This window comes from Protopterus annectens, chromosome 7.part0 (genome assembly GCF_019279795.1).
Source record: "Protopterus annectens isolate FY-2018-M chromosome 7.part0, PAN1.0, whole genome shotgun sequence".
Taxonomy (NCBI): Eukaryota; Metazoa; Chordata; order Ceratodontiformes; family Protopteridae; genus Protopterus; species Protopterus annectens.
In genome coordinates this window covers 93,951,600-93,979,217 of record NC_056739.1, presented here as the reverse complement: position 1 = coordinate 93,979,217, position 27,618 = coordinate 93,951,600, and the positions used below count along the sequence as shown (strand labels likewise).

Sequence of the window (27,618 nt, the reverse complement as noted above, 5' to 3'; positions counted from 1 at the left end):
TAAAAAAAAAGTAGATTTTTGTTGTTTTTTGAAGTTTGAGCTTTCTGAAACTCAGTCATATCATCTCAACAGTATGAATTTGAGTTTCTGAAAACCTGAGTGTCTGAAATAGACCCGTGTATAGATATATAAAGAAAAACAATGGCAACGTTTGTTGCCAGTCTCTGCCATCTCCCTTCTGCTACGTCACACATGACTATTCATGGTGACTACTCACTAAGTGCAAGAAATATAATATTTAACTGTTTAATCTTAGTGATCTCAGGACCAAATGTCAACAGAATTATTTAAATCATTTATTACATTCATTACTTTCTCCTTATTTATGTTTATTAGTTCTTTCCCTCACTTTGTACAGCTTTCCAGAATAATCACTGACATTTTCTAATTTCACACTAATTTTTCAAATTTATGCCAGCATTTCTTATCTTTCAGATCAAATCCATCTTATTTACATTTTTTTCATTTGTAATAAAAATGACTTTTTTATTTCCTTGATCTCTATTTCTTTATTCCTGGTTGTATTACTTCCTAAAAAGAAATATTTTCTATATCAGACTTCTGTTATTTGAAACTTTCACTTCCATGTTTAAATGAATACTTTACTTTTCATATTTCACTTACAGACTTATACATTCGTTCTAGCTGTTGTTTTATGTTATTTTGTCATGCTAACTTCAGGACACTGCACTTTCCTCCACAACAGACAGATGGGTAGACAGAGCAGCATGTGATTCTCTACTTTAAGCAGTGTATTCTGTTAGCAAACAGAATTGGAGATTCTGGACACTTGTAGTCAAACCTGGAAAAGGTTTACTGTATAGATACTTCAGTCAGTCTGCAGAAGACCCAGTTAAAGCTTTTCATAATCCTGCCAGGCAAACACTGTGTGGTGAACAACATTCCACCAGAAGCTACAAGTAGTAATTAATATCTTACATCTAGCAGGAAAGTTCAGGCTGTCAAACATGTTGCAGACATTCGTCATGATGAGCATCTCTGATTACCTAGTAATATCGAACAGTAGTGTCTTTAATGTCAGCACCAGTATTTTAACAAAAAAGATTACTTTTATTCTGAACAAAATGGCAGCTCCGTAAGAATGATGTTAACAGTTTGGTCATCAGCAATACACTGGCAGTAGCACTAGATACAATGCATTATATCAGCTTGGTTAACTAAGATACTCCATCACCATTCACCATGAAACGGATTGAAACCACCCTACACTACAACCTCACAAGCCGTGCTAGCTCAGAACCTATACTCCAAACACCTACCTCTGTGCTTTACTGTACCGCTCACAGTTTCTCAGTTCTAGTCTCATAACTTTGGCAATCTCCACCCGAACATATAACTGAAATGTCAGAATACTTTTAACTTCTGATGTCAACTCAATTTTTTAATGCAACTGTAATAAGACAGATCAACTCACACAAGTAATCAAATTTCTTACTGCAGCTCATTACTGTTTTTGTTTACACCTCTGTATGTCTCATTAACACACAATGCAAAAACACTTTGTAAATATGTGTAGAATTCTTTAGCCCCCTACTAACCTCTTCCATATTTAGTTCCTCCAGTAACACTGGACTCCCTCTTACTTTCCTGATATCACTGTAACTACTGTTAGTGTGCTCTTCACACACTGCAAAACAATTTATGGTTATAGCAAAGAAAGGAAAAAGTAAAATAGAAATCCGTTCTCTCTTATTGAATTGTACAGGTTATAAGGTTATAGGTCACACTAAAGGTGGGAAAAGTTTTGAAATTATTTATTGTGGTCTCATTTTTATATCACAAAAACATGGCATTTTAACAGGATGTGTCCAATTTTTATATCCACTGTATGGGAGAAGAATACTTGAAAAGATGCGGCCGCAGTGCACATCTTCTGGTACATCACTTCTAACTCAGTCAAGATAAAGACATAATGCCCTACTAGCTTTCTGGGACATGTTTCTTAGCCATTGTTTTATCCACTGGGCTCTGTATAGGCAGGCATTTATTATTGTAATGTGTTATTTACTTCTGTTTGAGGAATACAATTTGATTGCTTTAGCAAGGCTAGCATGAGCAGCACATACACTTCCAGTCCGTCTTCATGTGTCGCTGTTACCTTTGTAAAGAAAACCATGAGATTCAAATGGAAGACCTTTTGCTAATAAATATATACTGTTCATGTCTAAAAGAACTATGCCCCTTGTGTTGTACTGAATAAGCTTCATTATGACTATATGCATGATTTTACATAGAATACTGGTCAGGCTGCTTGGTCTGTGTGGATTTTAAGTGACCCCCCTCCCACCCCACCCAGGAAATGATAACCACTACAGCCCATTGCCATAGATCAAGGACATGCTTACATACCAATATTTTATTTTTACATGACCAACATGAGCTTAGTTATGTTTCTTATTCTTACATTTGAAAGAATAATCTGGTCCCATGGAACTTGATTTTTTTTTTTATTTTACTTGTGACAGCAGTTTTAGTTACTTTTTCCATATAGAAAAATGTTCCCCTTATGTCTGTAACAGTCTGATAGTTCTGCTTATTATGACATTCACACTTAATATGTTTTTTATTCTTTTGTTAGTTGAACACTTCATTGTTTGTAAGAGTATGTTACAATCAAGTTTTCCACTTCCCTTTTTAATGTAATTAAATAATAATTTATTGCCTTCAACCATTAAAATCAAGCTTGGTTTGCAGTTAAATAAAGAAGATTTAGTTCTTGTATTCTATTTAATTTAAACTTGTTTATGTATTCATGAATGCAGAAGTTAAAGATATCATAGAATCAGTTTATATAGTATCCTCTGGAGATATATTTGGGCATTTTATCATATGCTGCTTCATATTTTCCATCGTTAAAATTTAGGAAGGAGTGACTTATTTATGACTGAGTTTGATTTTACTCTTACATCAAAGGTTGATAGCTTTGTGATCTTTGTTAAAGTACAGTGGGTATACCTATGTGTTAGGAGCTGAAGGATCCTATTTTTGTCAGAATCATAGCTAAAAATATTACCATCTATAACTAGATTTTACACTGTTCCAAACTATTTTGATTAACACAGTTACTATTTGGGCATATTTATTTGATACTGAGTAATTTCCCCAATCAGTTCTTATATACTGTAGCAAACATTCCTAATAAGGGTAGTTCCTTTCCTGATGTCTGATGTTAGAAAGGTGCTTAGCAAGCTTTTGTTAAGCACTATTATGTGCTAAGATAGGTTTCAATCTAGGGTCAAATGCAAATAGTGCCGGCCAGCAAAGAATGTCAGCAGAAAATAGAACAGCTTTTAAAAGTTGTTGGAACTTTACTCTGCCATAGTTATAGACAAGAAAGTATGGAAGAACAAGGTGTCTGACAGCTTTAAAAGCCATTAGTAATACATATAGGTACTTCATTTTGACAGCACTAGGTGATTTACCATGTTTCAAAACATCCAGTGAAACATTTCACACTCCTACACTTTTTTTCAGAATCTGTTACTATTGTCTGATCTGATTAATATACAGTGATTAACTAGAAATATATGGACTGAAAATCATCCACACAGAGAAGTTTCTTACACTGTTTTGATCATACAACTCACTGACTGCAACCCTTTACTATGTTTTCTTGACATGGATGCCACGATTCTCCTGTCAAGCTTTGCTCTTGAGATTAATTTCTTGGCATCTGTCTAGAGCACATAATGAGTTGGTTATAATTGGAGATGTGATCTAGTCTTGAATTGTCTTCTTAGCTTCTGGATTTTTGATATTATGTTACAGTGATTGAGGCATGGCACTCATTGGAAATGCAACAGCAAAATGAGGTGTACCCTGGAATTTGTTTTATGCATTTTGGAATGACTCTGAGAAAGCTCACAGTGATCAGGCAAGCAACATATAGCTCTTTTAATCCATTCTTACAGACTGAGACCTCAGAGATGAGAACTGCAGGAAGTAAGAGCAGTCCTATGAAATGGCAGTGACAGGTCCTGATTAACACTGGGAAGATGGAGCACTAAGTTGTGTGCCAGGACTTAGTTTCTTCCATTTTATGCAGTAATCTGAGAAAACCATAAGGATACTAGGTGGCTACAGACTAGTGCATATTTTTAAATGTGTCTGTTGTAACAGAGCACTTAGAGTAGACTGTAGTAAATTGTAAGTAGTACAGATCACAAACAACACTGCAGATATTCCCTTTTAGAAGTAAGAGAATGACCACACTTATTATTCAAAGACTCTAAATCTTATGTATTCAGTGGCAAGGATGACTTCCAGCTTTATGTAATCCCAGTTTTATATAATGACAATATTTTCAAATCAGTTTATAGAACAGGGCACAGTTAACTGCTGTTAGCTGCACCCATTGTAGTCACACACTGGAATTACTAATTCACAATCATTAACATTTGTGGGGCAGGGAAGTGTTTCACCAGAACTGAATGATTTCTGAGTTAATATATTCAGAGACGGTGGGCAATGTGGAGTGCAGCCCCTACTTGGGCCGAGTGACGTCTCCAGGTGTTTCTGCAGTTACCTCCTTCTGCTCCTCTGGGTGTCAAATATTGCCTGTTCATATTTACATTAATAATTCCAAAACCATACTACATACAAGGTATCAGAATATTTTATCTTGAAGCATACATGATGGCAAACACAATTGCATTGATATTTGAACTCTGTTAATGAGCATTTGTTAGAACTGTAAGGTGATGACTTTGTTTTTTAAAGGCTAAAGCCACACCCACTGGTAGTTAAAGGTACACACTCAAAAGAAATCTACTGGAGGGAATGAGAGCTGACATTTCCTCATCCTGAGTTTTATAGCAACTTTGATTCATAGTATAAATCCTTGTAAAACTCAATGAATACCACAGAGAGGTACTAGAAAACCCAGAACAAGAACTGATTAGAACCCGCTCTTGCTGGTTTTACACTGCAGTTTATTACCCCTTTGCCTAATAATCCTGCAGTAGTTTTTACTGAGGTGTATACTGATATGTGGAAATCATGGAGCCTGATATTAAGAACAACATAGCTTTGCATCATTCTGGAAGCTGAAGTATAATATTTCCCAAAGATTTGTCGAGGTGCTTATTCTGACTGACAGAGTAAGAAATTCCAGATGTCCTCTTTGATTCCACCAAAAGATCTGGGATGTAGGGTATTTATAAGACTGCAAGGTCTCCAAGCTGTTTTAAAGTAACCATAAGTACAAGAAGGTGCAGTTGTCCAAAAGTAGCCTGTATATTCCATAACAAATTACTGTATCTTGCTTTCTCACTCGTACCTAATATAATCTAGCCATCTCTGAAACTGTTGTAGCTGACAGAAAAGAAGAAACTCATGTTTGTTGCAGTCTCAGAATGAAAAAGCTGTTTTCTCTTCTGCATTCAGTATCAGATCTCTTTTCTTGTGTTTTTATGTAAAACAACATTCAGTGGCAGCATTTTCATCCTAACAGGGTTGATCAAGGCTATAAAATACTCAAAGAGATTTTTTGTTTTGCATTATGAACTGCAAACATCTTTGCAATGATCCAAAATCAAAAAAGAAAAAAAGCCAAATGAGTTTTATGAATTTCACACTAAATAGCACCATGAAATTGTCTTCTTTAGTGTGTAATTTAAAAATGTACATTGGTGCAGATACATTTTGGGGGTTTTATGCCACCTCTGTGCGGCCTGCTTTACTATTTCAGTAAAAGAACCTTTGTAACATCAGTTGTGAGAGCAGAGGGCTAGAGCCTTGACTGTGATCTATAAGTACCAGGCCTGGTTAGTGGAGGAACCGGCTTGGAGTGGGTGGTTGTGGCTGATATAATTTGTCCTTACTCGGGGGGGGGGGGGGTTGAGTTTTAATACAGTGCTATTCTCCTCTCTTGTGAAAAGCTCTGGAACAGCCCCATTTCTTCACTGTTAAGAGCAGTCACGTAAAATATCCTAATTTGTGTAGCCCAGGATAGGAAGTCTCTCCTTACTAGGGTGGATGCCTATTACAGTAGTCATGGTTCACCATAGTTGTTCTTTTTCACACTCTTCCTGTTGACCACTGTGCTTCCACTTTCAGTAAGACCTCCTACACCATGTGGCTGTCAGATATACAGCCAAAAGGGGCTTCCTTGTATAAGCCCTAACCCACTCTGCATGCTTATTTCACAGCATGCGGGGAGGATAGCTGTATAGTGAGTGTGTCTTGTGCTATTATGTTCCTCACTTGCACCTGCACATAAGCCAACATGACTACATAAGCACAGAAGCTTATCTAGAATATGTTATAGAAATATGAAATTGAATGTTGTTGTAGTGTGTTTGAATAAAAATTGTGTTTTTGTAGGGTTAAAATATTTAATAGAATAATTGTTTAATTTAATTAATTTAATTGTTTAATGGGCCTACTGGGTTTTGTATAAATGTGTTCATTCTGTGGGGGTAAAGTATTCCTCGAAGGCGAACTGTCGAGGTACCAGAATCCTGTAATAAAGTAGTTTTGTTTGGCATTTTGCTGCGGCCATTTTTTTATTTCTTTTGGTAGTTTTTTTTACACATATCTCTCCCAAAGGATCCCCTAACCTACATCATAATATAGACATGACTGCTTGGCCTGATTGATATCTCTGCCAAAGGATCCCCTAACCTACATCACAATGTAAACAGGACCTCTTGGCCTGATAAATATCTCTGCAAAATGTCGCCTAAACTACATCGCAATATAGACAGGACCTCTTGGCCTGATATGTATCTCTGTCAAAGGATCCCCTAGCCTACATCAAAATATAGACAGGACCACTTGGCCTGATGCATATCTCTTTCAAAGGATCCCGTAACCTATATCACAATATAAACAGGACCTCTTGGCCTGATACAGCTCTCTCCCAATGGCTACCCTGACCTACATCATAATTTAGACAGGACCTCTTGGCCTGGTACATATCTCTGTCAAAGGATCCCCTAACCTACGTCACAATATAAACAGGACCTCTTGGCCTGATACAGCTCTCTCCCAAAGGGTACCCTGACCTACATCATAATATAGACAGGACCTCTTGGCCTGATACATATCTCTTTCAAAGGATCCCCTAACCTACGTCACAATATAAACTGGACCTCTTGGCCTGATACACATCTCTCCCAGAGGGTACCCTAACCTATATCATGAGATGAACAGGACCTTTTGGCTTGATACATATATCTGACAAAGGGTACCCTACTTTGCAATAACCTCCCACTCCATGTCAGAGTAACATCCTCATTTTCTTATAAGTTAGACAAATGGGTGGTTAAGTATAAATTCACCCTAGGTCTAGCCCCTCACTCCATTAAGGACATGGGAATTAGGCAAACTGCAGTAGTTAGGTCGCTAATCATCTTGTAGATCACTATCATTGTATATACCTATGAAGTGACCTCCGCAACTGCCTCATGCATTTAATAATCAGAAGGGCCTAGTTGGTGAACATGATCCCCGCTTTCCCTATTTTGTTGAATATTGACAGTTTGTTTATTATTTAGCTATGAACAAATTGAACAGCATGAAGTCTAGGAGTTTAATTTTAATATTGGAACTATGAATGCATTTTTAATTTAGCTTGTTTTTTACAAGCACACTAATGAGAAATGCACTGGGTATGGGCTACAACAGTTTGTCTTGTCATTTAGTGTAGATGAGTAAGGCTATGAGCTGTTAATGAGCTGCTTCCCTTCACCCGAACCATAATCCTTGAGCACAACAAATTAATTGTTTGATGTGTTGTGCACACTGCCAGGATATATAAAATAAGGAAATAAGTTATCAGACTGTGGTGCCTCTTGTTTTTTCTTAGGGAAGTATAAGGAATGGTCTTTCATGTTTAACAATAGATTGCAGGTGAATTGTTACCATTGATTCCATACAGTGTTGGATTATTCAGTTTTCTTATTTATTTTGATCTTCAGATGTCCTACATGCCCCACCAGCTAACTACTGTGGAATTCTGGAGCGGTCATTGCCATTTATTAAGTAGGATAAGTATATTGGTTTCATTTCCACTCCATCGTTATGAATAAAACAACTGAGCAGGTTTAGCAAAGGTGCTTTCTGCAACTTATCATCGCATATCCATGGTAAGTAACAGGATTGTGTTTTAATTGCTTGGTACATGCAGTACTGTTCACATTCTTGTTATGACTTTTTGTTTTGTTTTAGATCCAAAAACTGAGATAGTAGCAAAAAAAAAAAAATGATGTAACAGCTATAAATGATAGCACTGGAACTGGCTGAAAGTAATCTAGTATCAAAAAAACACAGAGATTCTCCTAAATTGTCATTTTAAAGAAACATACAGTGGCTGCAGTGGTGCCGCAGTTAATGTTGTCACCTCACAGCAAGAGTACCTTCTGTGCAGGGTCTGCATGTTCTCCCTGTGGTTGCGCAGGTTTCCTCTGGGTGCTCCAGTTTCCTCCCATACTCCAAAGACATGCAGTAGGTGGACTGGACACTCTGAATTGGAGTAGGTGCGAGTATGTGTGCGAGTGAGTGGTACAGATGAACTACCTGGCAGGGCTAGCCACCCAGGGGTGTAAACCTTGGCTCAAAATGACTGTCACTGTTGAAGTGACACCCCAACCCCATATGCAAAATGGGAAAATGGGTTGAGGATGGATGGATGAATTTGGCATTTCCTCCATACTGCCAGTCTGTTTTGTATTACAATGTTATGAGCCAGATAACACACTCCTTAACATATTCTGATTAGTAAAATACATAGAAATGCAGAAAATGCTAATAATTACCACAGTGTAAGAAAGTGAGTGTACATACTTTATTAATGTGTTCGATAATCTTAAAGTCCTACCACAGGGTAAAGCTAGTAGTTTGCCAGGTACTGATTATGGCTTGTACATTCTAACTGAAAGTTGTCAGCATTTTCTAGTTCAGTGTTTCTTTCCTTAAAGCAATGTTACAAAAAGAGCTGTGATATGAAATGAAAATAACAAGGTGACGTCAGAATAAACACAGTACTTCCTCTTTTCAAAGCCACAAGTGTAACACATGAAAATTCCTAGCCTCTCTTCTGTATTAATTCTCTTACCTTTCCAGCACCAATCACCTTTTCTGCAGCGTAAACTGCCTTTTCACACCGAGGGCAAACATCTGAACTCCCGAATTTCTGTGCAAATTTAGAGGCATTTGGGTTATTGGTAGGGCGGTGTTGCTGTTGTCTGTGAAGCAGACAGAATATGCATGTTAGTTTGATATCATATAAATGCTAATTTGTGTTGTCATGCAACATTTTAACCTTTTAACAATGGCACACAGTAATGAGCATTCTAAAACAGTGAAGGCCAGGTATTGAAGTGATACCTGGAGTTTCCTAGGTCATTGCAAGACAGATACATTAAACACAGTAATGTTTCATGTAGCACTCTACAGTTCCCCTGTACTCTTCACTTATCAGACCAATGATCGAGTACAATGCCCCATTCGGGATGTATCTCGCCCGACATCTGCAGCAATTGGAGAGACCCCAAAAGTTTCTCACCAAAAGGATAAAGGGACTCCAAAATCTGTCATATTCTGCCAGATTGAAGAAACTCCAGCTCTATTCAGTCGCATACCGTCTGCTCAGAGGTGACATGTGCCTGACATACAAGGCCATGTCCAACCCAGAATTAATGGACATGCTCCACCTCAAAAAATCCAAATCCACCAAAACCACTAGAGCAAGCGACTTAAACCTTAGCATGGATATAAATAGGACGTGCTGGAGGGATAGATTTATCACTCAGAGACTCCCTATGCTGTGGAATAGAGTCCCGGTCCATGTGAGGCAGAGCACCTCGCTGGCTCTGTTCAAGAGAAATCTTGACCTGTGGATGGGAGATCGTAGGTTTACCCCGGGAATCATCTCTGTGTCACTGCTGGACAGAGGCACAACAAACTAATGGGTACAGTATTTTTTCATATAAGGGGTGGCGTAAGCCACAAAAATTCGGGCTAGGCTTATAAATGCCTTGGGGCAGATAGCCTAGTATAAACCTATGAACCTATGAACTTGGCCAGACAATGGCATATCAATTTTAAATTCCTGTAAGGGGTATTCAGAAATTATTAGCAGTATGCAAAGTGCTCCTTAACTTGTATGAGTTATTTTAAGTGCTCCTGGTGTCACACAATGTAGGTAGATATGCCTCTGAACTCAATGTTTTTGCACTTTAGTACAAAAACATTTAATGCAGAGGTATATCCAGCCTCAATCCATTATGGTAGGAAAGTTTATAAAAAAATGCTTATTCACATTTTAGAGTGCTTCACATAGTGCTATTCATTTCTGAATTCTCAATGACTCATAAGCATGAGTCCCAGACTAGCAAGACTAAATGTGCAGAAATTTGGACTTAAATACCGAAATATACTAAGTCAAGTCCAAGGTAACTGTGGCTTGGAGTATTCCTTTTTCTCCTTGGTATGGTGACCTTTAAGTGGCAAGAGTATGGGTATGGGAGATGTAGACTGGCTTAGCCCCCCCCCCCCCTTGCAAAAACTAGCTTTAAAGAAGGAGAGTGATTGTCGTCATCCTCTGTTTCCATTTAGTTTTGCTATTATTTTATTTTTATAATTCTGGGGCTTGCAATTGCATGTCTTGGAATTACAATAGGAAGCCAGTGATGGTACTTAATATCTGACTTAATGATAGCACATATAGTGCAACAACTACTCTGTTCAAGTGCTTCAACCACAGGTTGGTGCCTTCTCCCACAGCAGCTGAAGAAGATTACAAGAGCTCTCCATAACAACTAAAACCGGGAGAAGACATATTGTAAATCAATTTGTTATCCTTCTCAACTAAAACCAGGTGAAGACATATAGTGAATCAATTTGTTATCCTTCTCAACTATAGCGAGCATCATCTGCTCTCTCTCTCTCAGCTTTATTCTATGTCTCTCTGCTTTTACTCTGATAGTAAATCTATCACAGGAATCCTAAACTAAGGAATATCTTCTAACGTTTAATATAATATTGTAGAGAACGAATGTATCCAATCTGTTAGTTAATATGTATGTCAAAGTCTCTTCTATGGAAATTGCATGTCAAAAGTCTGTCCTTAAAACTATGTTTTGTAAAAAATTGTTCTCTTGGAGCTTTTCCTCCCCGGGTCTCCACTGAAAATGGACTTGTAATCCAGTTGGACTCTCCCAGTCAACAAATGTAAAATAAATAAACAATTGTCTTTTATATGGTGTTATTTTCATCTTGAGCAGTTGCATCATAACTTTACAAGTTATTTGTTTTGTCAACTGCAGATCCTACTAGAGAAAACAAAGTGACTCTGTACAAAGTTATCAGAGTATTAATAAGTATGTCACGCATAACTGTTGTTTATTTTAGATAAATTAAAGCAAGCAGAATTATTTTTGTTAAAAAATCAAGCAACTTTCAATATCTACAAAATTATACACTTTATATACAAAATCTAAATATCTGTTTTATCCTCCATTATGTGACATTTCACATAAGGGAAAAAACAATTACTATGCCCGTAGGTATGCACGACCAAACCAAATCCAAACCAAACACAGTAGGTCAGCAATGTTTACAGAAAGTCAGTCTCAAGGATTAAATGTAGAAAACTAATATTTTATTTAATAACAGACCGGTTTCGGCAGAAATATGCCTTCATCAGTGTTTGAAGAACAGACATGAAAATTTCAATTTAGAATGCAAATAAATACCTAAAGCTTACCAATGAGCACACTGGTAAGCAATTACTCATGAATAATAAATGAGAGACCAAAAAGCAGTACATTAATGAGATCAAGCTACCAACTATTACAATAAAAAATCCAAAATTTGGAAGATATATACAAAATAATACATCATGGAAACAGTCAACACTGATTATAATAATAATCAGGCACAGAACATCCTGTAGGTATCATAAATATGTATGCAGATGTTCATATAAATCCTAAATAAATGCTTCAAAATATGTACAAAAATCTTGTATTAACATATTTACTACTAGAAAGTACACACCAGTGTACCTATTAAAAAATTATATAAATATATATATATGTATACATATATATTAGTATCCTATATCTATATTCACATATATGTGATAATTAGGGATAACAAAAATTAAAGAAATAGAGCCATACCTGGTGTTATTTATGAATTCATCATAAAAATGTGGTTTACAGATGATCATTAAGTCCAGGTGAAAAAAATGCACCCAGCCTAATAATCCAGTATTTCTCCTTGTGATCCAATATGCCATGCCACCCTTGTGTATTGCTGCGATCGCCAACTATTCTGTCAATGATCATGAACATGAATTGTGCTTGTGGATGTTTAGAAACATGTCTGTAGAGGGCATTAGTTTCTTTTTTGTTTTTGATATCACTTCGATGACTTTCTGTAAACATTGCTGACCTACTGTGTTTGGTTTGGATTTGGTTTGGTCGTGCATACCTACGGGCATAGCAATTGGTTTTTCCCTGATTTCTGAGCTGTGCTGTGGGACCTACGGATCGTCTGCCATTATCTGTGAGCAGTGAACTCCTCTCCTGATCGTATTATGGATTACACATTCTTTTAACATCTTACAGGTTGGATTAGTGATTTTGGAAGTAAAAGACAATCTTTTTTTGCGTTATGCAGTTGTAAACATTTCTTTTGGGATACAAGCTACGACGCTTAATACATGACTTGCAGTTGGGCCTGTGTATTGGTGGAGTACTCGACCATTTTTATTCAGTAGGATTTCCTACGTAGTGGGTATTTATCTACTTATGTGAATTTCGATCATACATCGTGTTTTCTACAACATTTCAATAAGGTATGCTGGTGGGCTTGGATATCTATAAGTAATTGTTGGGAACATTCAGGTCTTTGGAGTTTATTGCGTGTCTGTTTTTTGCATATTCGCACACGCGACGGACATTTTAAGGTACTTTCCATCATTATTTAGGATTTATATGAACATCTGCATACATATTTATGATACCTACAGGATGTTCTATGCCTGATTATTATTATAAGCCTCCATTGGATTTTTATGAGACAACTAAGTGTGAGTTGGTGCAGCTGTTATGGGAGGTCTGTAAAGGAGTTGTGATCAGGGGGGGTCATTTCACTTTTATGGTACATGCATTGGAGAGCATGTAGCTCCAGGCCTGTACACTGACAAATGGGGATGTGAAGATTTATTTATTTTTTGCATGGATCTTAGTGAGAACATTAGAGGGAATAACATGCAAAGGAAAATAGTTCAGGCAAGTGGGTTTTATAAAAGCGAGGTCATGCATGGATCAATAGAATCTGATGCTGTGTCGTATGAACTGGGTGGAAATGATGGGAAATGGAAAGTGGAGCTATGCTGATAGATATCAGAAAGGTTTCTGATATACTAAAATAGTGCATGGTTTACAAATTATTGAGTAAAATTTAAACTTGAAAAGAGATGGCTAGATGTGGAGAAAGCACAGTGCAGAATGTCTAGACCACTAGCTAGAATGAATGGAATATGTATTAGGGAAAGTCATCTGGAGAGGGGAGGGGATGAAACAGGGTTGTCATTTGGCTCATTTTTTATAATGATCACATAGCAGAGCAGATGTGTTAGCTAGAAAAGTGACATTGGCTGTTAGTGGGGTGAAGGAGTGATTTTCTTTTTTTTTTTTTTACTTTTCTTTGCAGTTGATTGCACGTTGTTAGAGTGCAATAAGAACAAAAGTTTGTTGTCGGTTGGATTGGAAAAATAGGGCCTTGAATATTATGAACTTCAGTGGTGGTTCCTTTAGAAAATCAGAATATGGAAGATATTCCCCGACAGTGATAGAAAGAGAGGCCAATTACCCATGGATAGTTTTGTACCCTGCTATGAGTGAAATGGTTAGTAGAATAGGGATAGATGGGTGAAAAAAACATCTACACATCTAAATGGATGTTGAGACAAAATGGGATTATTTGCAGGTTGAATATGTGTTAGAAAAAAAGATTGTACTTGTGCATGTGCTGTACTGGATGTAATGTATTTATCTATGGCAAGGTTTGGTTAAATGTTTGCAGGATTTGCGTTAGACGTTTGTGCTAAGGAGATTCAAGGATAAAGACTGACAAGAGGGAAGACATATGGGGGAGAAAAGGAGTGTGGGGTTCCAGATTTACAGAGGGATGGAATTGCTATCTTCAACCCACATGCCTTGATTTAGCTGTATGTAAGCTACCATATGGTAGGAGATCCTACCCTCAACTGTTTGCGAAGAGGGGCATTCAGAAGAGATTCCACAATGCTGTGAACTTCCCTGAGACTGCCTACAGCAAACTGAGTATTAACAAAGACCCATACCTCACAGCCATTCACTTTGTTATGGATTAATAGCTAAGAAAGATGGCCACCAGCAGTATCCTGCTGAGGTAATTGCAGGTTGCATTGAAATTATTGTTGACACTGGCTCTTCTGTGTCCTACCAAATAAAGACTACAAAGGATGTAAACTGTTTCTATCAGTTGTAAGGGTTTGACCTTACTCTTATAGGATCATAGGAGATTACTAGGCTAATGGCCCTGGGGCCCTTACAAGCTGAGCCAAGAGTTTATCCCCAAAAAGAAACCTCAATCAGCACCTGTTGCCTGTGTCATTGAGGGATACAGGTGGTACCCCTGGGACAAATTTGTGATTTTCCATCGACTCATCAAGGCTGTCCTTGAAGAAGGTCAGCGATGTACTTTGTTTGACATGTATGGGGAGTCTATTCCAGAGACAGGGCAGCCTCTGGGAGACAAGCCTGTCTCTCCAGCAGGTTTTGTTAATGTCACATATTAGATTTAGGCCTTTCAGTCAGGGAATGCGCGAGGACTTAGACTTATGGATATGGAGCATCTCCAGTAGAGCAGGGTCTGAGATTATCTTGTAGGCAAGACAGATCACCTCTGAGCAGTCTGTATGATACCGAGAAGAGTGATTGTGATTTGAGCCTGTCCATACAGGATGGGTGTTGGAGGCCATGGATTCTCTTTGTGAGGTATTTCTGTGGCCTTTCTAGTTGGTGCAGGTGTTTGGAGAGGTACATACCAAATGGGGCGTTGTATTCAATTATTGGCCTAATGAGGGAGGAGTACAGAGAGGTATTCATGTCCTTTTTTCTGGATGCAATCCCTTTATGTGAGATTGTTATCAACTTGTGTACCCAGGTTTCTCACCACAGGTTGTGTGCTTAGGGGGTTGCTGTTAATGTGGTAATCAGTAGGGGCCAAGTTTTTGCAGAATGGTATGATAATACATTTTTTTCCATTTAACTTAAGGCCATGACTTTGGCACCAGTCATTTGTTGCTGTGAGACCCTCTTGTAGTATGTTAACATCATTTGGGGAACAAATGACAGAACCCAACTTACAGTCGGCCACAAACGTGATCAGCCACAGGCCTTTTGTCTTTGCCTGGGCCTCTGGGAAGTAGATGCCAAACAGTAGGGGTCCGAGGACAGACCCCTGGGGAAACACCACTAGTGACAGGTCTGCTTTCAGAGGTGGAGGCACCTATTTTAACCTTGTGGATCCTATCGGTGAGCCAGTTGGCCACCCACCTGATGAGATAGGGATTTATGCCAAGTTGTGTTAGCTTTTTGATGATGCCCAAGTGGGGTATTGTGTCAAAGGCTATGGCCAAGTCAAGGTAAGCTGTATGTACTGACTTTCCCTCATCCAGTGCCTTGGTGACAGTCTCAAAAAAGTCAACCAGCTTCAACAGACAAGATCTTCCCTTAACGAATCTAAACTGGGTGGGGTCAAGTGCTTGGAGATTGCCTATGTCCTTATTTATGAGGTCCATAATAATATGCTCCATGGCCTTACAGATCAGACTTGTCAAGCTAATGAGATGATAATTTTCAGGGTCAGTAGTGGCACTGCCTTTTGTGGAAAAGGATGACAATGGTAGTTCCCCACTCTGCTGAACTAAAGCCTGTACTTAGGCTATGGGTGAATAGGGTGCTCAATGGCAAGGCTAGTTCTTACTAGAGATTGTGCAGAATACAGGCTGAGATACTATCATCTCTCATGGAAGCTGTGTTCTTTGCCTTGGATAGGGCCTTTAGTACTTGATCTATGGAGATGTGAAATGCGGGACAAGTATCAGGGATGTTGAATGGGCCTTTGGGGGGGACAGGGGGGTGAGGTTTGCGCTGAACCTATCTGCTAGTAGGTTGGCTAAGTCAACAGGATCAGTGTAAGTGGTACCGTTAAGAATTAATTTGGAACAAACCTGGGCTTTCCCATGGAGGCTCTTGACATAACTGAAAAAGGCTTTGTGGTTAGCCTTTGTTTGGAGGCTGGTTTCAATTCATAATTGGCTTTGGAGGTTTTCACTAGTGATCTAATTTGCTTGTTGAGGCTAAGGAGTGAGTTTTTCTAGTTGGGAATGTGGGCCTTTTTACCCTTGGACAACAGTTTCTTCCTTTTGTTGTAAAGCTTGTTGATAGAGGATGTCCACCAGATAGGTTTGTGTTTCCTTGAGGAGCAGGTTTTAGTTCTTTTGGGTATGGCTGAGTCCATGCACTTGTACAGGTGCTTGTATACTGCATTGGCATACTCAGCATATTTGTCTGCATCCTCTGATGGAGCCAGTGGTGTGAAGCTACTGATACCCTCCCTTAGAAAGATTTAGTCAGGTTTTGAGAAGTTTTTTAGCCTGGTTACATCTGGTGGGGGGGGGGGGTTTGGACAGGATAGACACTTTGAATGAGACAGAACGATGGTCTGATCTCACCAGGGAAGAACTTACTATGGGGGATGGTGCAGAGGTCTCCCATGCTGGTGAGAACCAAGTCCAGAATGTTATCTCCCCTTGTGGGGGATAAGACAACTGGTCTAGTGTGTTAAAACTGATGAAGTCAAGGAACTGTTGGGTGAGTGCGTTAGAGCAGGAATAGTTCACCCAGTCTGTGGTGGGGTAGTTGAAGTCACCAAGGATCAGGGTGTTAGGGGGTACCTTGATGGAGTCAAGTAGGTCCAGGTATGCGGAGTGGGTGTCCTGATTCATGGAGATGGGTCTGTAGCTGGCTATAACTTGGAAGGGTGTCTTGTCAGTTGTCAGTTGCACCTGGAGTAGTTCTAGGATATCATGCTCGTAAACCAGTCTGGAGGTGTGCTTGTCTTTAATGAAAATAGAAACTCCACCACCCTTAGACTTCCCAACCTCATTTTGAGGTCATAGTGTGTGGACTGAGGTATAGCCTGGTAAGGCAGGGGTGATCTCTGCAGCCTTGAACCAAGTTTCCATGACTGCACAGATGTTGGCATCTTCCAGTGTGAGGAGATCCTCCAGTGAGTGCATTTTCAGGCTAATGCTCCTAGCATTAAGCAACATGACCTTCACTAGGCTCCTAGTGATAAGCAGCATGATCTTCAATTTTTGACCGATCATTTATGTTGGAAGATTTGTCTTTTATTGTCTTCATGTGTTTCTGTCTCTGGACCAGACAGCAGAAGGCCCTTAAAACAGTTTCATTAGCAGTCATCTCTCTGCATTTGGTGAATGAGGTTAGCAGCCAGGAACAATGATGAAGGTTTATTGTAGTTGTTGCAAAGTCATCTGCTTTTTCTGATGCACTGTAGGCAACATAGACCATAAGTTTGCTCAGACTGATAGATGTTATTGCCTGTGCCTTAAATTATGTCATACATTCAGTGGTAGACAGGCCATTACCCATGCAATGTATTTTACTGGATAAGTCTCTAATAATAGTGCATGTGAGTCAGATAGTTTAGTGTCCACAGGGGTAAACTGGAAGCAACAAATAAACACTTTCTAAATAAGGCCATCATTTTGACTCCTTCTGTGATGGATTGACTGGTGGACTGTGAGGCAAGAGGTTTCATTTCACTGCTGATGCAAAGATTTTGATGGTTGATTCAGAGGTCTCAGCACAAACTGAACACTTCTTTGTGTCCTCAAAATATGGTCTGTCTTTTTTGGTACTAGGACTATGGTGCCCAGGTTTCCCCCAAGACATCTGGTTGCATCCAGCAAAAATTCCACTAATGGTGCCAGCCTGCTGGTGCAGAGGAAAGACATCTGTCTGTACTGCCAGTGATCCAGTATTGAATGGCCTCAGTGCACCAGAGAGGTCAGCCAGGAGAATAGGGTCAAGTGGCTGGCAATTATCTCTTTTTTCCTGGTGGAAGAATGTGAGCATTGCCACAACCTGCATGACCTCTCATGGAGACCAGGGATCTAGCAGGTTATAGGGGTAGAGGATGGCAAGGCATCCAACATGCAACAAGTAGGTGTGAACACCAAACTCTCTAATGCTACTTCCTGTGACTTACCCTTCTTAAGACTTTGACTGGGCAGCTCTCCATTGGAGTCCTCTGTCCCTGACCCCAAGAAGTGCTGATCACAAGGCTGTTGTCTGTCAGCAGTCTGGAGACGTTTTAATGATAAGATATGCTTGGGATTGCTTGGAAAGGAGCAGCAAAGATACTGAAGCATGGGATGGTTAGAATTAAGCCAGAGGTCAGTGGCTGTTAAGAGGAGAATGGTGGTGGGGGACTGCAAAAAATATATATTCAGAAGTGTCTTTTTGTGTGGAATGTGGCTTGATGAAGCCTTCTATATGACTTCCATTCAATGTTCAGGAGATGAAATGGATTCAGTGGGCCATTGTCCCTTCTGCTGTATGAAGTATAAAATCTCCAAAACTATGGGGTCATCTGGAGGAGATGTAGGATGAGAAGCACCATCCTCCTCCTCATCCATATTCTGTGGCATTGGGGGTCCTTCTGTAGTTCTAGCTTATTCTGGATTTCTAAATAATGTAATTTCCATACACATTTCTTAGGTCATTTAGCATGTTCACAGTCTGAATCTGATGTGTTAACTGTGCATTACCTTATTAGAGGCTGTTGTGAATGTGATTATGTGATTGCAGCATACCAGCCTATGCCTTTTGTAGTTTAGCTACACGTGTGTCTAGCGCCTGGTAACAGGATGAAAGGCTAACAGCTGTTATCACTGTTATATATACATATATATATATATATATATATATATATATATATATATATATATATATATATATATATATATGTATGTAGAGAGAGAGAGAGATGAGGCTATACTCATCTGTAAATGTAACTACCTCTACCTGTTATGTGGTCACTGCTGGTAGTATTGACATCAGTATAACTGACAGCAGGTACCCAGAAGGACAAACACTTGTCTAGCAATGGGTACCCAGCAAAGCAGGAAAGGAGCCCATCATATCTGTCATCATGTGAACAGGCCACGACCTCTATGGTACAACTGCCACCATCTGTATAAGTGACAGTGTACCAGTACTGGTACCGCTGCAGGTGGAGCAGATTGTTATGGTTTAGCAGGAAAAGATTGTAAAAACCTCAGGACTCCAGAACCCAATGGCGAGGGTATGAACTTTTATATGACTTCTGTTTTCTAAATGTTTAATGGTCACAGCTATTTGATGAGCAGTATGAGGAGAAATCTGCACTACAAGAAGGAAAGAAAAAGTTTGTCTAGCCACTACTTTGCTTTTGTGCTGGTCCACAGGATTAGGCCATTGTTTCCTCTTTCCTTTGCCCAGATGCCCCATTTGTTATTCCATGGAGGTGAGAGCACTCCAGCCCTTAGTTTCTTGACCATTTAACCTTATCAGCGCGTTTGTTATTTATTCCTCCACAGAGGTGAGAGTCTAGTGACAGATAGCAAGCCAGCCTGCACATTCTGCAGATGGTCCTAATCCTGTTCTCTGATGGCCTTCATACTACAAGTATACTGTGACCAGGGAGGGGCATGAATGTCACCAAACATGGCAGGTTTCTTAGCTGAGTGGCATGCTCACTTCTTTGTAATATTTGCACACTAGGATCCTAGGTGAAGGTGATACACATGCACTCATCAATGCAGCTAGCTAAACCTATCCCTCTCCCCAAAGATGGTCAAGCTGGTGTCAACCACTCATTCCCATCTAGGCCCTACTGTTGATATCTCCCTTTCCACAGACTCAGTGACATTCCAAGTAGGCAGTCAGATTGTGGAATCTCTCTACTGTTCTAAAGATTCTCTCTGCAGAGATTATGAGACTGTAAGAGCAACAGATTCCAATCTGTCAAGAGTCTGATTGTAGCATCATTTGTTTAAATATATGTCAACTTTAGGATGCCTTTTCACAAAGATTTTTGTATGAATCATGATTAGTTTAACTTGAAGATTTAGCAGATTTATGTGACCTCTGGCCGTGATGTTCTTTGCATGTCTTGGAGGGTTCCTATCAGCATTTCAAATGTTGAAAACGCAGAATTTAATTTAATCGAACTGATGGAACATCGATTTCTTTCCCAGGGAAAGAAATTGGTGGGCTGTCATCGGAGTATGCTATTTCCTCCACTGTGGTGCTGTCCAGCAGTTGGTATATTTAAGTAGGGAGGGTGTAGGGGCACAGCCCCCCACATTGGGGGGTGTGGTGGGCAAAGCCCCCCACTTCTGTCAGTGTTTAAAGTATTGAAAATTTTTTTTGTTTTGCACGGAACACTGATTTCTTTCCCTGGGAAAGAAATCGATGTTCCATCAGTTCGCTCTTTTGAGATTTCGAACATTTCAGTTCGATTAAATTGTATTCAGCATTTTCATCATTCAATATGCTGATATAGACCTGTCTTGGAGGTAGAATAGGAGGTAGTAGGAGCAATAGAACTAAGTGAGCTAGTGCTCAGTGCAGTGACCTCATTAAGACTTTAGACAGTAAGTATCTAAGGACTTCTTACAATGCCACTAGGTCACTTTTGTTTAATTAGAACATTCTGGGCACTTAAAGGTATTATGCTCCAGTCCTGAGTGACCCAAGCACTTTATGTGCCTGTTGGAAATAGAATTTGTTTGCCAACATGCATACATGGTCACAACCGGAGTCATGATGAAAATGGGATGAAAGGGCCTTATCCTAGCAGACAAGGAGCTTAAAGAAAACATTGCTCAGGATCCCACCTAATAAATAAGTATAACACCAGAATAAAAAGATAACTGAAGGGGTCTCAAAGATTGCAATTCCTTGAAAAAATCCACTTAAGCAAAGAGGTGAAAAGTCTCAAAAATTAGTAATGCACGGGACAGTTTCTTTTAAACTGTGAACTGTACAGGGAAGGAAAAAACTGGAGAGAAGCAATAAATAGCAGTGTATTGTGGGTAAGTGGGAGGAGGTGGTAGCTTCAGAAAGATTTAAAAAGGGCATGCAGAATGTCTTTTGGGTCATTAGTCCTGTGTTACTGGTACAGTCAAACCTCTTTAATATTAGATAACATTGGTTAAAAATTCCCAAGGTAAGATAGACAAATATTCACAAATACATTTGCTATAATAGAGCAATATCCTGCAGTGTAACTTAACAGCTAAAAACATAACTTATCGTCCATTTTTAACAGTATTTAGCACAGGTCTAAGTGAGTGATCTAGTTAGTTTGACTTCTGTTTCCTGTGTCTAACCTCCATGTTGAAAAGAGTTTGGACTATTACCGTGTGCATGAATGACACATGCAGAACAATTCATCTGCAGCCAACTCAACAAATGTCCTATATATTTTACTGGATGCCTGCAGAAATGTAATTTCCCAAAATGTTGCTTGTATCTTTGACCCAGCATTGTGGGGGCTTGCAATCCCACTACAGTCCAACTAGTACAGCTATCTTCTCTACTCACAGCATGTGACATTAAATGAGTCGGTTCTTCAGGAACAGTTCCTCACACATATTTATGTATAATGCTGCATTGTATTTGTAGTGCTTCTTACAGATGTGGTCCATGTCTATTTATGCTGTTAGCATTTTGCAAAAATGTATGCAGCTTTATAAACATATAACTATGTTTTATTTTTGTTAGATATTATTTCTGATTTATTTTTATCTGGTAGTAAAGTCTGAATAAAAAGTAAAAAAAAAAAAAAAAAAAAAAGCTTACTTCTCAGCCTGTATTCCAAGAGCTTCTCCTGTGTCCATGCTGAGTGTTCCTGCTCCTTGGCCATAGCCATATCCTTTTGGCCCATATTTCTTGCCATAGCAGGCTTTACAGTATATTTCATTACCATGTATGGCAAGTGTGGTACTGTCGAGGTTCTTCTTACAAACCACTGTGAAGCAAAAACAGACAGTAATTTTCTTGTATAGCATTTTTCTAATACTTTCAAGTAACAAATTGTTCTTTTTTTTTTTTTTTTTTTTAATTTAAACATCTTGTAATTTCATCTTTGTTTTCCTTACCAGAATGCCAGACTACTAGTCCATGCATACGTGTTAGGAGGGGTAACAAAAAGGAAATGACAATTTCAAGAAAGAGGCTGATACACTGAAGAATGCATTCACTTTGAAACACGAGTTATTTGCTCTTGATATGGATGCAATCACTGCAACTTGTTGAGGTCATGCGTGCTAGCTTCTGGAAGGAGGTACTATTTAGTATTCTGCCTAAATCTTATGATTTAGAGTAAAAGTACAATGCCACAAAAAAAATAGCACTTTAAATTGATCACTACAGCACCCGGCAAATTGAGATACCACTTTTATTAAGATAGTTGTGCGGTTAAGTTCAAACAGAACTTCATCAAAACTAAAATTAATTTGTTATTGGTTCTTTTTATGTACAGCATCGACCAATGAAAAATAAAATTCAAATATAAAACAATGAAATGTCATTAATAAGATAACAAGATTTAAAAGGCACTAAAAATTAAAAACTCCAACTACATACATACACAATGTAGAACATATTACAGTGAACCAATCAATTACCAAAAACCCTAAAATAAGTAAAACTTTTTAAACCTATGAAACACCATTACAAAACATACAGAAGGGCTGACATTCAGATTCAGGAAGACAAAATTAAAAGTTTCATTTTATTATGAAATGCTTCCTGTTTTTATCACACTTTTCACAGCATTTCAGTTTTATAGCAAATATGCATTTCATTTGTAAATTACTGCCTGGATGAAATGAATTCAGACTCTGTGGATTTGCACACAATCTTTAAAATGCAGATTGACCAAGTCATATCTAAGCTATGCAGATTCTAGAAACTGGGGAAACATTTATTTAGGTGTGTTTGCTTAGATATATTTCTGATAGGAAGATAACAGATCGGAGACTATAGCAATATAATTAAATTGCTTTAAATTACAGTGTAGGCACAATGTCGTGTATGTGGTTGGAAAATGGTGAAAAGTATTGTTTTTTTGTGTGTGTGTGTGTGTGTGTGTGTGTGTGTGTGTGTGTGTGTGTGTGTGTGTGTGTGTGTGTGTGTGTGTGTGTGTGTGTGTGTGTGTGTATCTGTGTGTGCATGTGTGTGTGAGTAAGTGTAGGGGGTATATGAGGTGCCATATAGTACCATATCGTGAGTTGCAGTCCCCTGATGGAGTGATGACATGCAGGCACTCAAACAGAGTGTGTATGAGATGTACGTCCTTCAAACATCAACAGCAAGAGAAAAAAATACTGTTGGATAGAATGCCTGATGTATTCTCTCTAACATGTCCAACATAGTTTTGCTTTGAGAAACCCTCACATCTCTGATATTACAGGCATAAGTAGGTAAGCACAGAAAAGTTTCTTAAAAGTAAAGCTATATAATGAAAACAGATGCTTCATAGCAGTACTTCTCAAACTATCCGGAGCGAAGAACCAGTTGTTTTTATTTCTGACCCATCACATACTGGTACTTCTGTAAAACAACTGCAGTAAACAGACTGCAATACTTAAAGACATCCAATGAAGAAAGTACACCAGCTGGGTGCTGCTTTCTTGTGTTTCTACACCTTGTATTAAGCTGAATAGTAAGACTGGCTAAGATTTGGGCTCTAGATACCCTGAGGTGCACTGTAGGGCTTGATTCCAACCTTTTTATCCAGTGATGGCCTTAATAAAAATCTTGACTAAGGAAAGAAATCCAGTCCTATTTTCTTTCAAGGAAGAAATATGTTGTGTCCAAGCTATAATATTAAAAGAGGACAAAATAGTACTTACCAGAAAACTGAGATTGCATATGCTTACAAGGATACGAAAAGGCTAACCTGAAAATTCTGCCTATCTCCCTACCCAAAAAATAAGTCACATCCTCTGCATTACTCTGTTTTAGACTGGAATTAAAGTGAAAGCACAAATAAAAATGATATACTTAAAGCTGCTGCTGTCATACACATACACATCATATCTCTCCACCCTTATGTCCAAAAGAATCAGAGGCAAAGACCAAAATTGCAGACAAATATTAAAAATTGCTCTTACTTTCTTAGAAATTTGCTAGAATAACCAGTTTTGTATTTACAAGCATTTTCTGGAGGTTACAAAAGTTAAAACTCACATGCCTGTCATTAATTAATGACTACAGTCCACAAACATTTGCCAGAAAACCACAAATCTTGTGAGGGACACACTAAAACATGAGGAATGACTGGGAACAGTTGAGGGCAATGTCCTCTGCTCAAACATAAATGGACATGCACACACATGACCATCAGTCATACAGTGTCTCTTGTGTAACTGTATATATCTCAGATATCTGGTGGCAGTCAAATAAATACATAAATAATGTCCCAAAAATGTACTTCAGCTCACTGCTGTCAGAACCATATGGTACCACAAACTCAGCCTATCCTGTCAACATTTTAGCTAAATAACCTGCACTTAGAAAGTTACTAAAATAGCATGCTTTACTTCTAATTTTCTGAAGGATATGAAGTCTGAAACTCAAATATCCTTCATTATTTAACAACTGCAGTACCTATTGATTTGCCCAGGAGAGAAAAAAAAACATATTACGTCTTTGAAGCTCTTAACTCTCCTGGTAAATCCACCACTGGTAGAATAAACCTCCATTAGCTAGTTGCTTCCCCGGCCAGTCAGTGACCATCCATTCCTTCTTTTACATTTGCAGGCTTTTTGTAAGGATTTCAGTAAGTAACAGAAAGCCAGCAAATTGATTGGTTAAGTGCATGACCTCCCACAATCAGTGCATTTAACCAATCATCTCCCATATCCAGCATCAGAATCCCAGCTAAGGAGCTCTGTGGGACATTTATATTTTATCTCTTTATGTAAAGAAATGTTGCATTTCTTTACTTAAACTACAAAATCTAACCAAATCAGATAGAAGACTGTCCCATGGACTGGCACTGGTCCATGGACCACACTTTTAGTAGCACTGCTTTAGAGCATCAGTTAGAATTAATGTCATAACTCAGGAAAGCAAACATAAGGCAGCTGTTGGGTAGTAGTTCACATCCTAATTTTACTTTCTTGCCCAGACGTTAATTACTTGTTGCTTGAGTAGCATGATAATACTGACAGACTCTCATCAGATCTCCCCTGCCCCTGGCTCACCTGATGCTGCCCTTCTGATACTAAAAACTTGGCTGTGCTCATCTTTACCTGTTGTATGATGCATTCACCATATCAGTATGTCCTGTGAGGTGGTAAGCCTGGTTAGTTAAAGATAAAGGGCCAGAGGCGGACTACTTGTCCATTTATAGATAATGCTGTGTGACACATTATGGGGAAATACTGCAAACATACAGCCCTGGTATGTTTTGTCTTGTCTTAAGGAGACAAAACTTGATGTCATCTTTCTACAAGTAACAAGACACTGTTGCAGATGGAAAACTGTGTGTGAGCCATGAAGTTGGAGGAGATGTCACAAGGAGCATTAGCCAGTAACATCAGACATCTCCCGCTGATAGACGCCACTCTCTGTAGTAATTACATAATGTAAGTGACATATTTTGTGAGCAGATCTTTGCATGTGTGCTTTTCCACCTTGCACTTCTGATTTCTCAGCTTAGAAACACACACAGACACACACACACACACACACACACACACACACACACACACACACACACACACACACACACACACACACACACACATAGGTAGTATGTTGCAGTAGAAAAGACAAAGCATTGACAGTGTATGGGCATTATCTTTACTGCTTTATATCCTATACTTTATGTATGTAAAGTAACATGACAATGGTGTTGAAGGAGGGAAATTATGGTTGACTAATGGGGTTGAGGGGATTCGTTGGGAAGGACCAGTAGATGCTGGCTTCTCTGATGCAGACTTGATGTTCAAAAGGAAACACAGAAGAATCATTAGGGTGTAAACCTGAACATTTCTTGTATACTTACATTTTGCACTGCAAGCCATAACTAATGGCACAACCCATTTTTTTCAGTTAATGTACAACTTCCAAGATGGAGGGAAGATAACATGGTGCAGATTGCCTGTGTATTCAGATTCTTGGTTATTACGTGTACATACTGTATCAGTTGTTATTTTCCATGATCAACATAATTCAGATTACCCTCCAACATGTGGGAGGAGGAGAGTCTCTTCAGAAGAGACACAGACAAGTGAATAAAGTACCACATTATACATGAATGCCATGCATATATAAGGAGAGAAACAGGAAACAAATGAAAGTTATCTCATCTTTGTGGTGGGACAGGGATAAATGTTAGTTATTTCGCAGAGGTAGACTCTGCCCTTCCTGATGTCATGGGTAATTATTAATTATCTGCATCTATGCTATTCCAGTTTTTGAAATGTGACTCGGGTACCATGGTAAAGGCTATATATCATTGCCAATCTGTGGTTAGAATATGTGCAGGTTAGTACCAGATAGAGAATATAGCACTGCATCTTAGTGTACAGACAAGTGTTGGAAAGGAATGTGTATGAACTATCATGGACAGGGCACACACCACTGCTGTCCTAAGTGTTGGAGTGTGTGTAAACTGTCATGGACAAGACACACAGCACTGCTGTCCTAAGTGTTGGAATGTGTGAGAATATGCATGGGCAGGACACACAGCTCTACTATCCTAAGTGTTGGAATGTGTGTGAATTATCATGGATAGGGCAGACAGCGCTGCTGTCCTAAGTGTTAGAGTGTGTGTGTAAACTGTCATGGACAAGACACACAGCACCGCTGTCCTAAGTGTTGGAATGTGTGAGAATATGCATGGGCAGGACACACAGCTCTACTATCCTAAGTGTTGTAATGTGTGTGTGTGGATTACCATGGACAGGGCACACAGCACTGCTGTCCTAAGTGTTGGAATGCGTGTGAGAGATATAGTTGGACTTGGCACATAGTGATGCAATCCTAAGGTTTGGAAAAAAGGTGGGCTACGATGGTAGAGGGTATACAGTGCTGTCTTCCTAAGTGCTGGAATGTCTGTGGGGTTACCAAAGGACAAGGCATGCAGCATTGTTGTCCTAAGTCTTGAAATGTGTGTGGGTTATCATGATGCAGGGTATAAACTGCTGCCATCCTAAATGTTGTAAAGCATGTTACCATGGGACTCAAGAGCACTGAAATGAAACATTCCTATATATAGTCCCAGTACTGCCTTGGCTCAGAATCTCAAGAAGCTAACAAAGTTATTCTGTGCCTTGGTTTCTCATTCATACCTCACACAGTGCAATTAATTTCTGTGTTCTGTAGCCTAATTGTCCTACTGCATGGTAATGCTGGTGAGGTATTACAGGGTATAAAGTATGCAGGCACAAGTAAAATCCCATGGATGTGGTTGAATGCCTGGGGAGAAGCTAATAAAAGA

At 38.9% G+C, this 27,618-nt stretch overlaps 1 protein-coding gene across 1 annotated transcript in view; it reads right to left on the bottom strand.

Moving 5' to 3' along the window:
* Positions 1-27,618, bottom strand: part of CSRP1 (cysteine and glycine rich protein 1) — a 325,730-nt gene that overhangs the window by 150,467 nt on the left and 147,645 nt on the right. Inside the window, exons 3-4 of the mRNA XM_044076518.1 lie at positions 21,963-22,131; positions 9,080-9,209 (exon numbers count right to left, since the gene is read on the bottom strand). Coding sequence (XP_043932453.1) covers positions 9,080-9,209; positions 21,963-22,131 — 299 coding nt within the window. The remainder of the gene's footprint in view (positions 1-9,079; positions 9,210-21,962; positions 22,132-27,618) is intronic.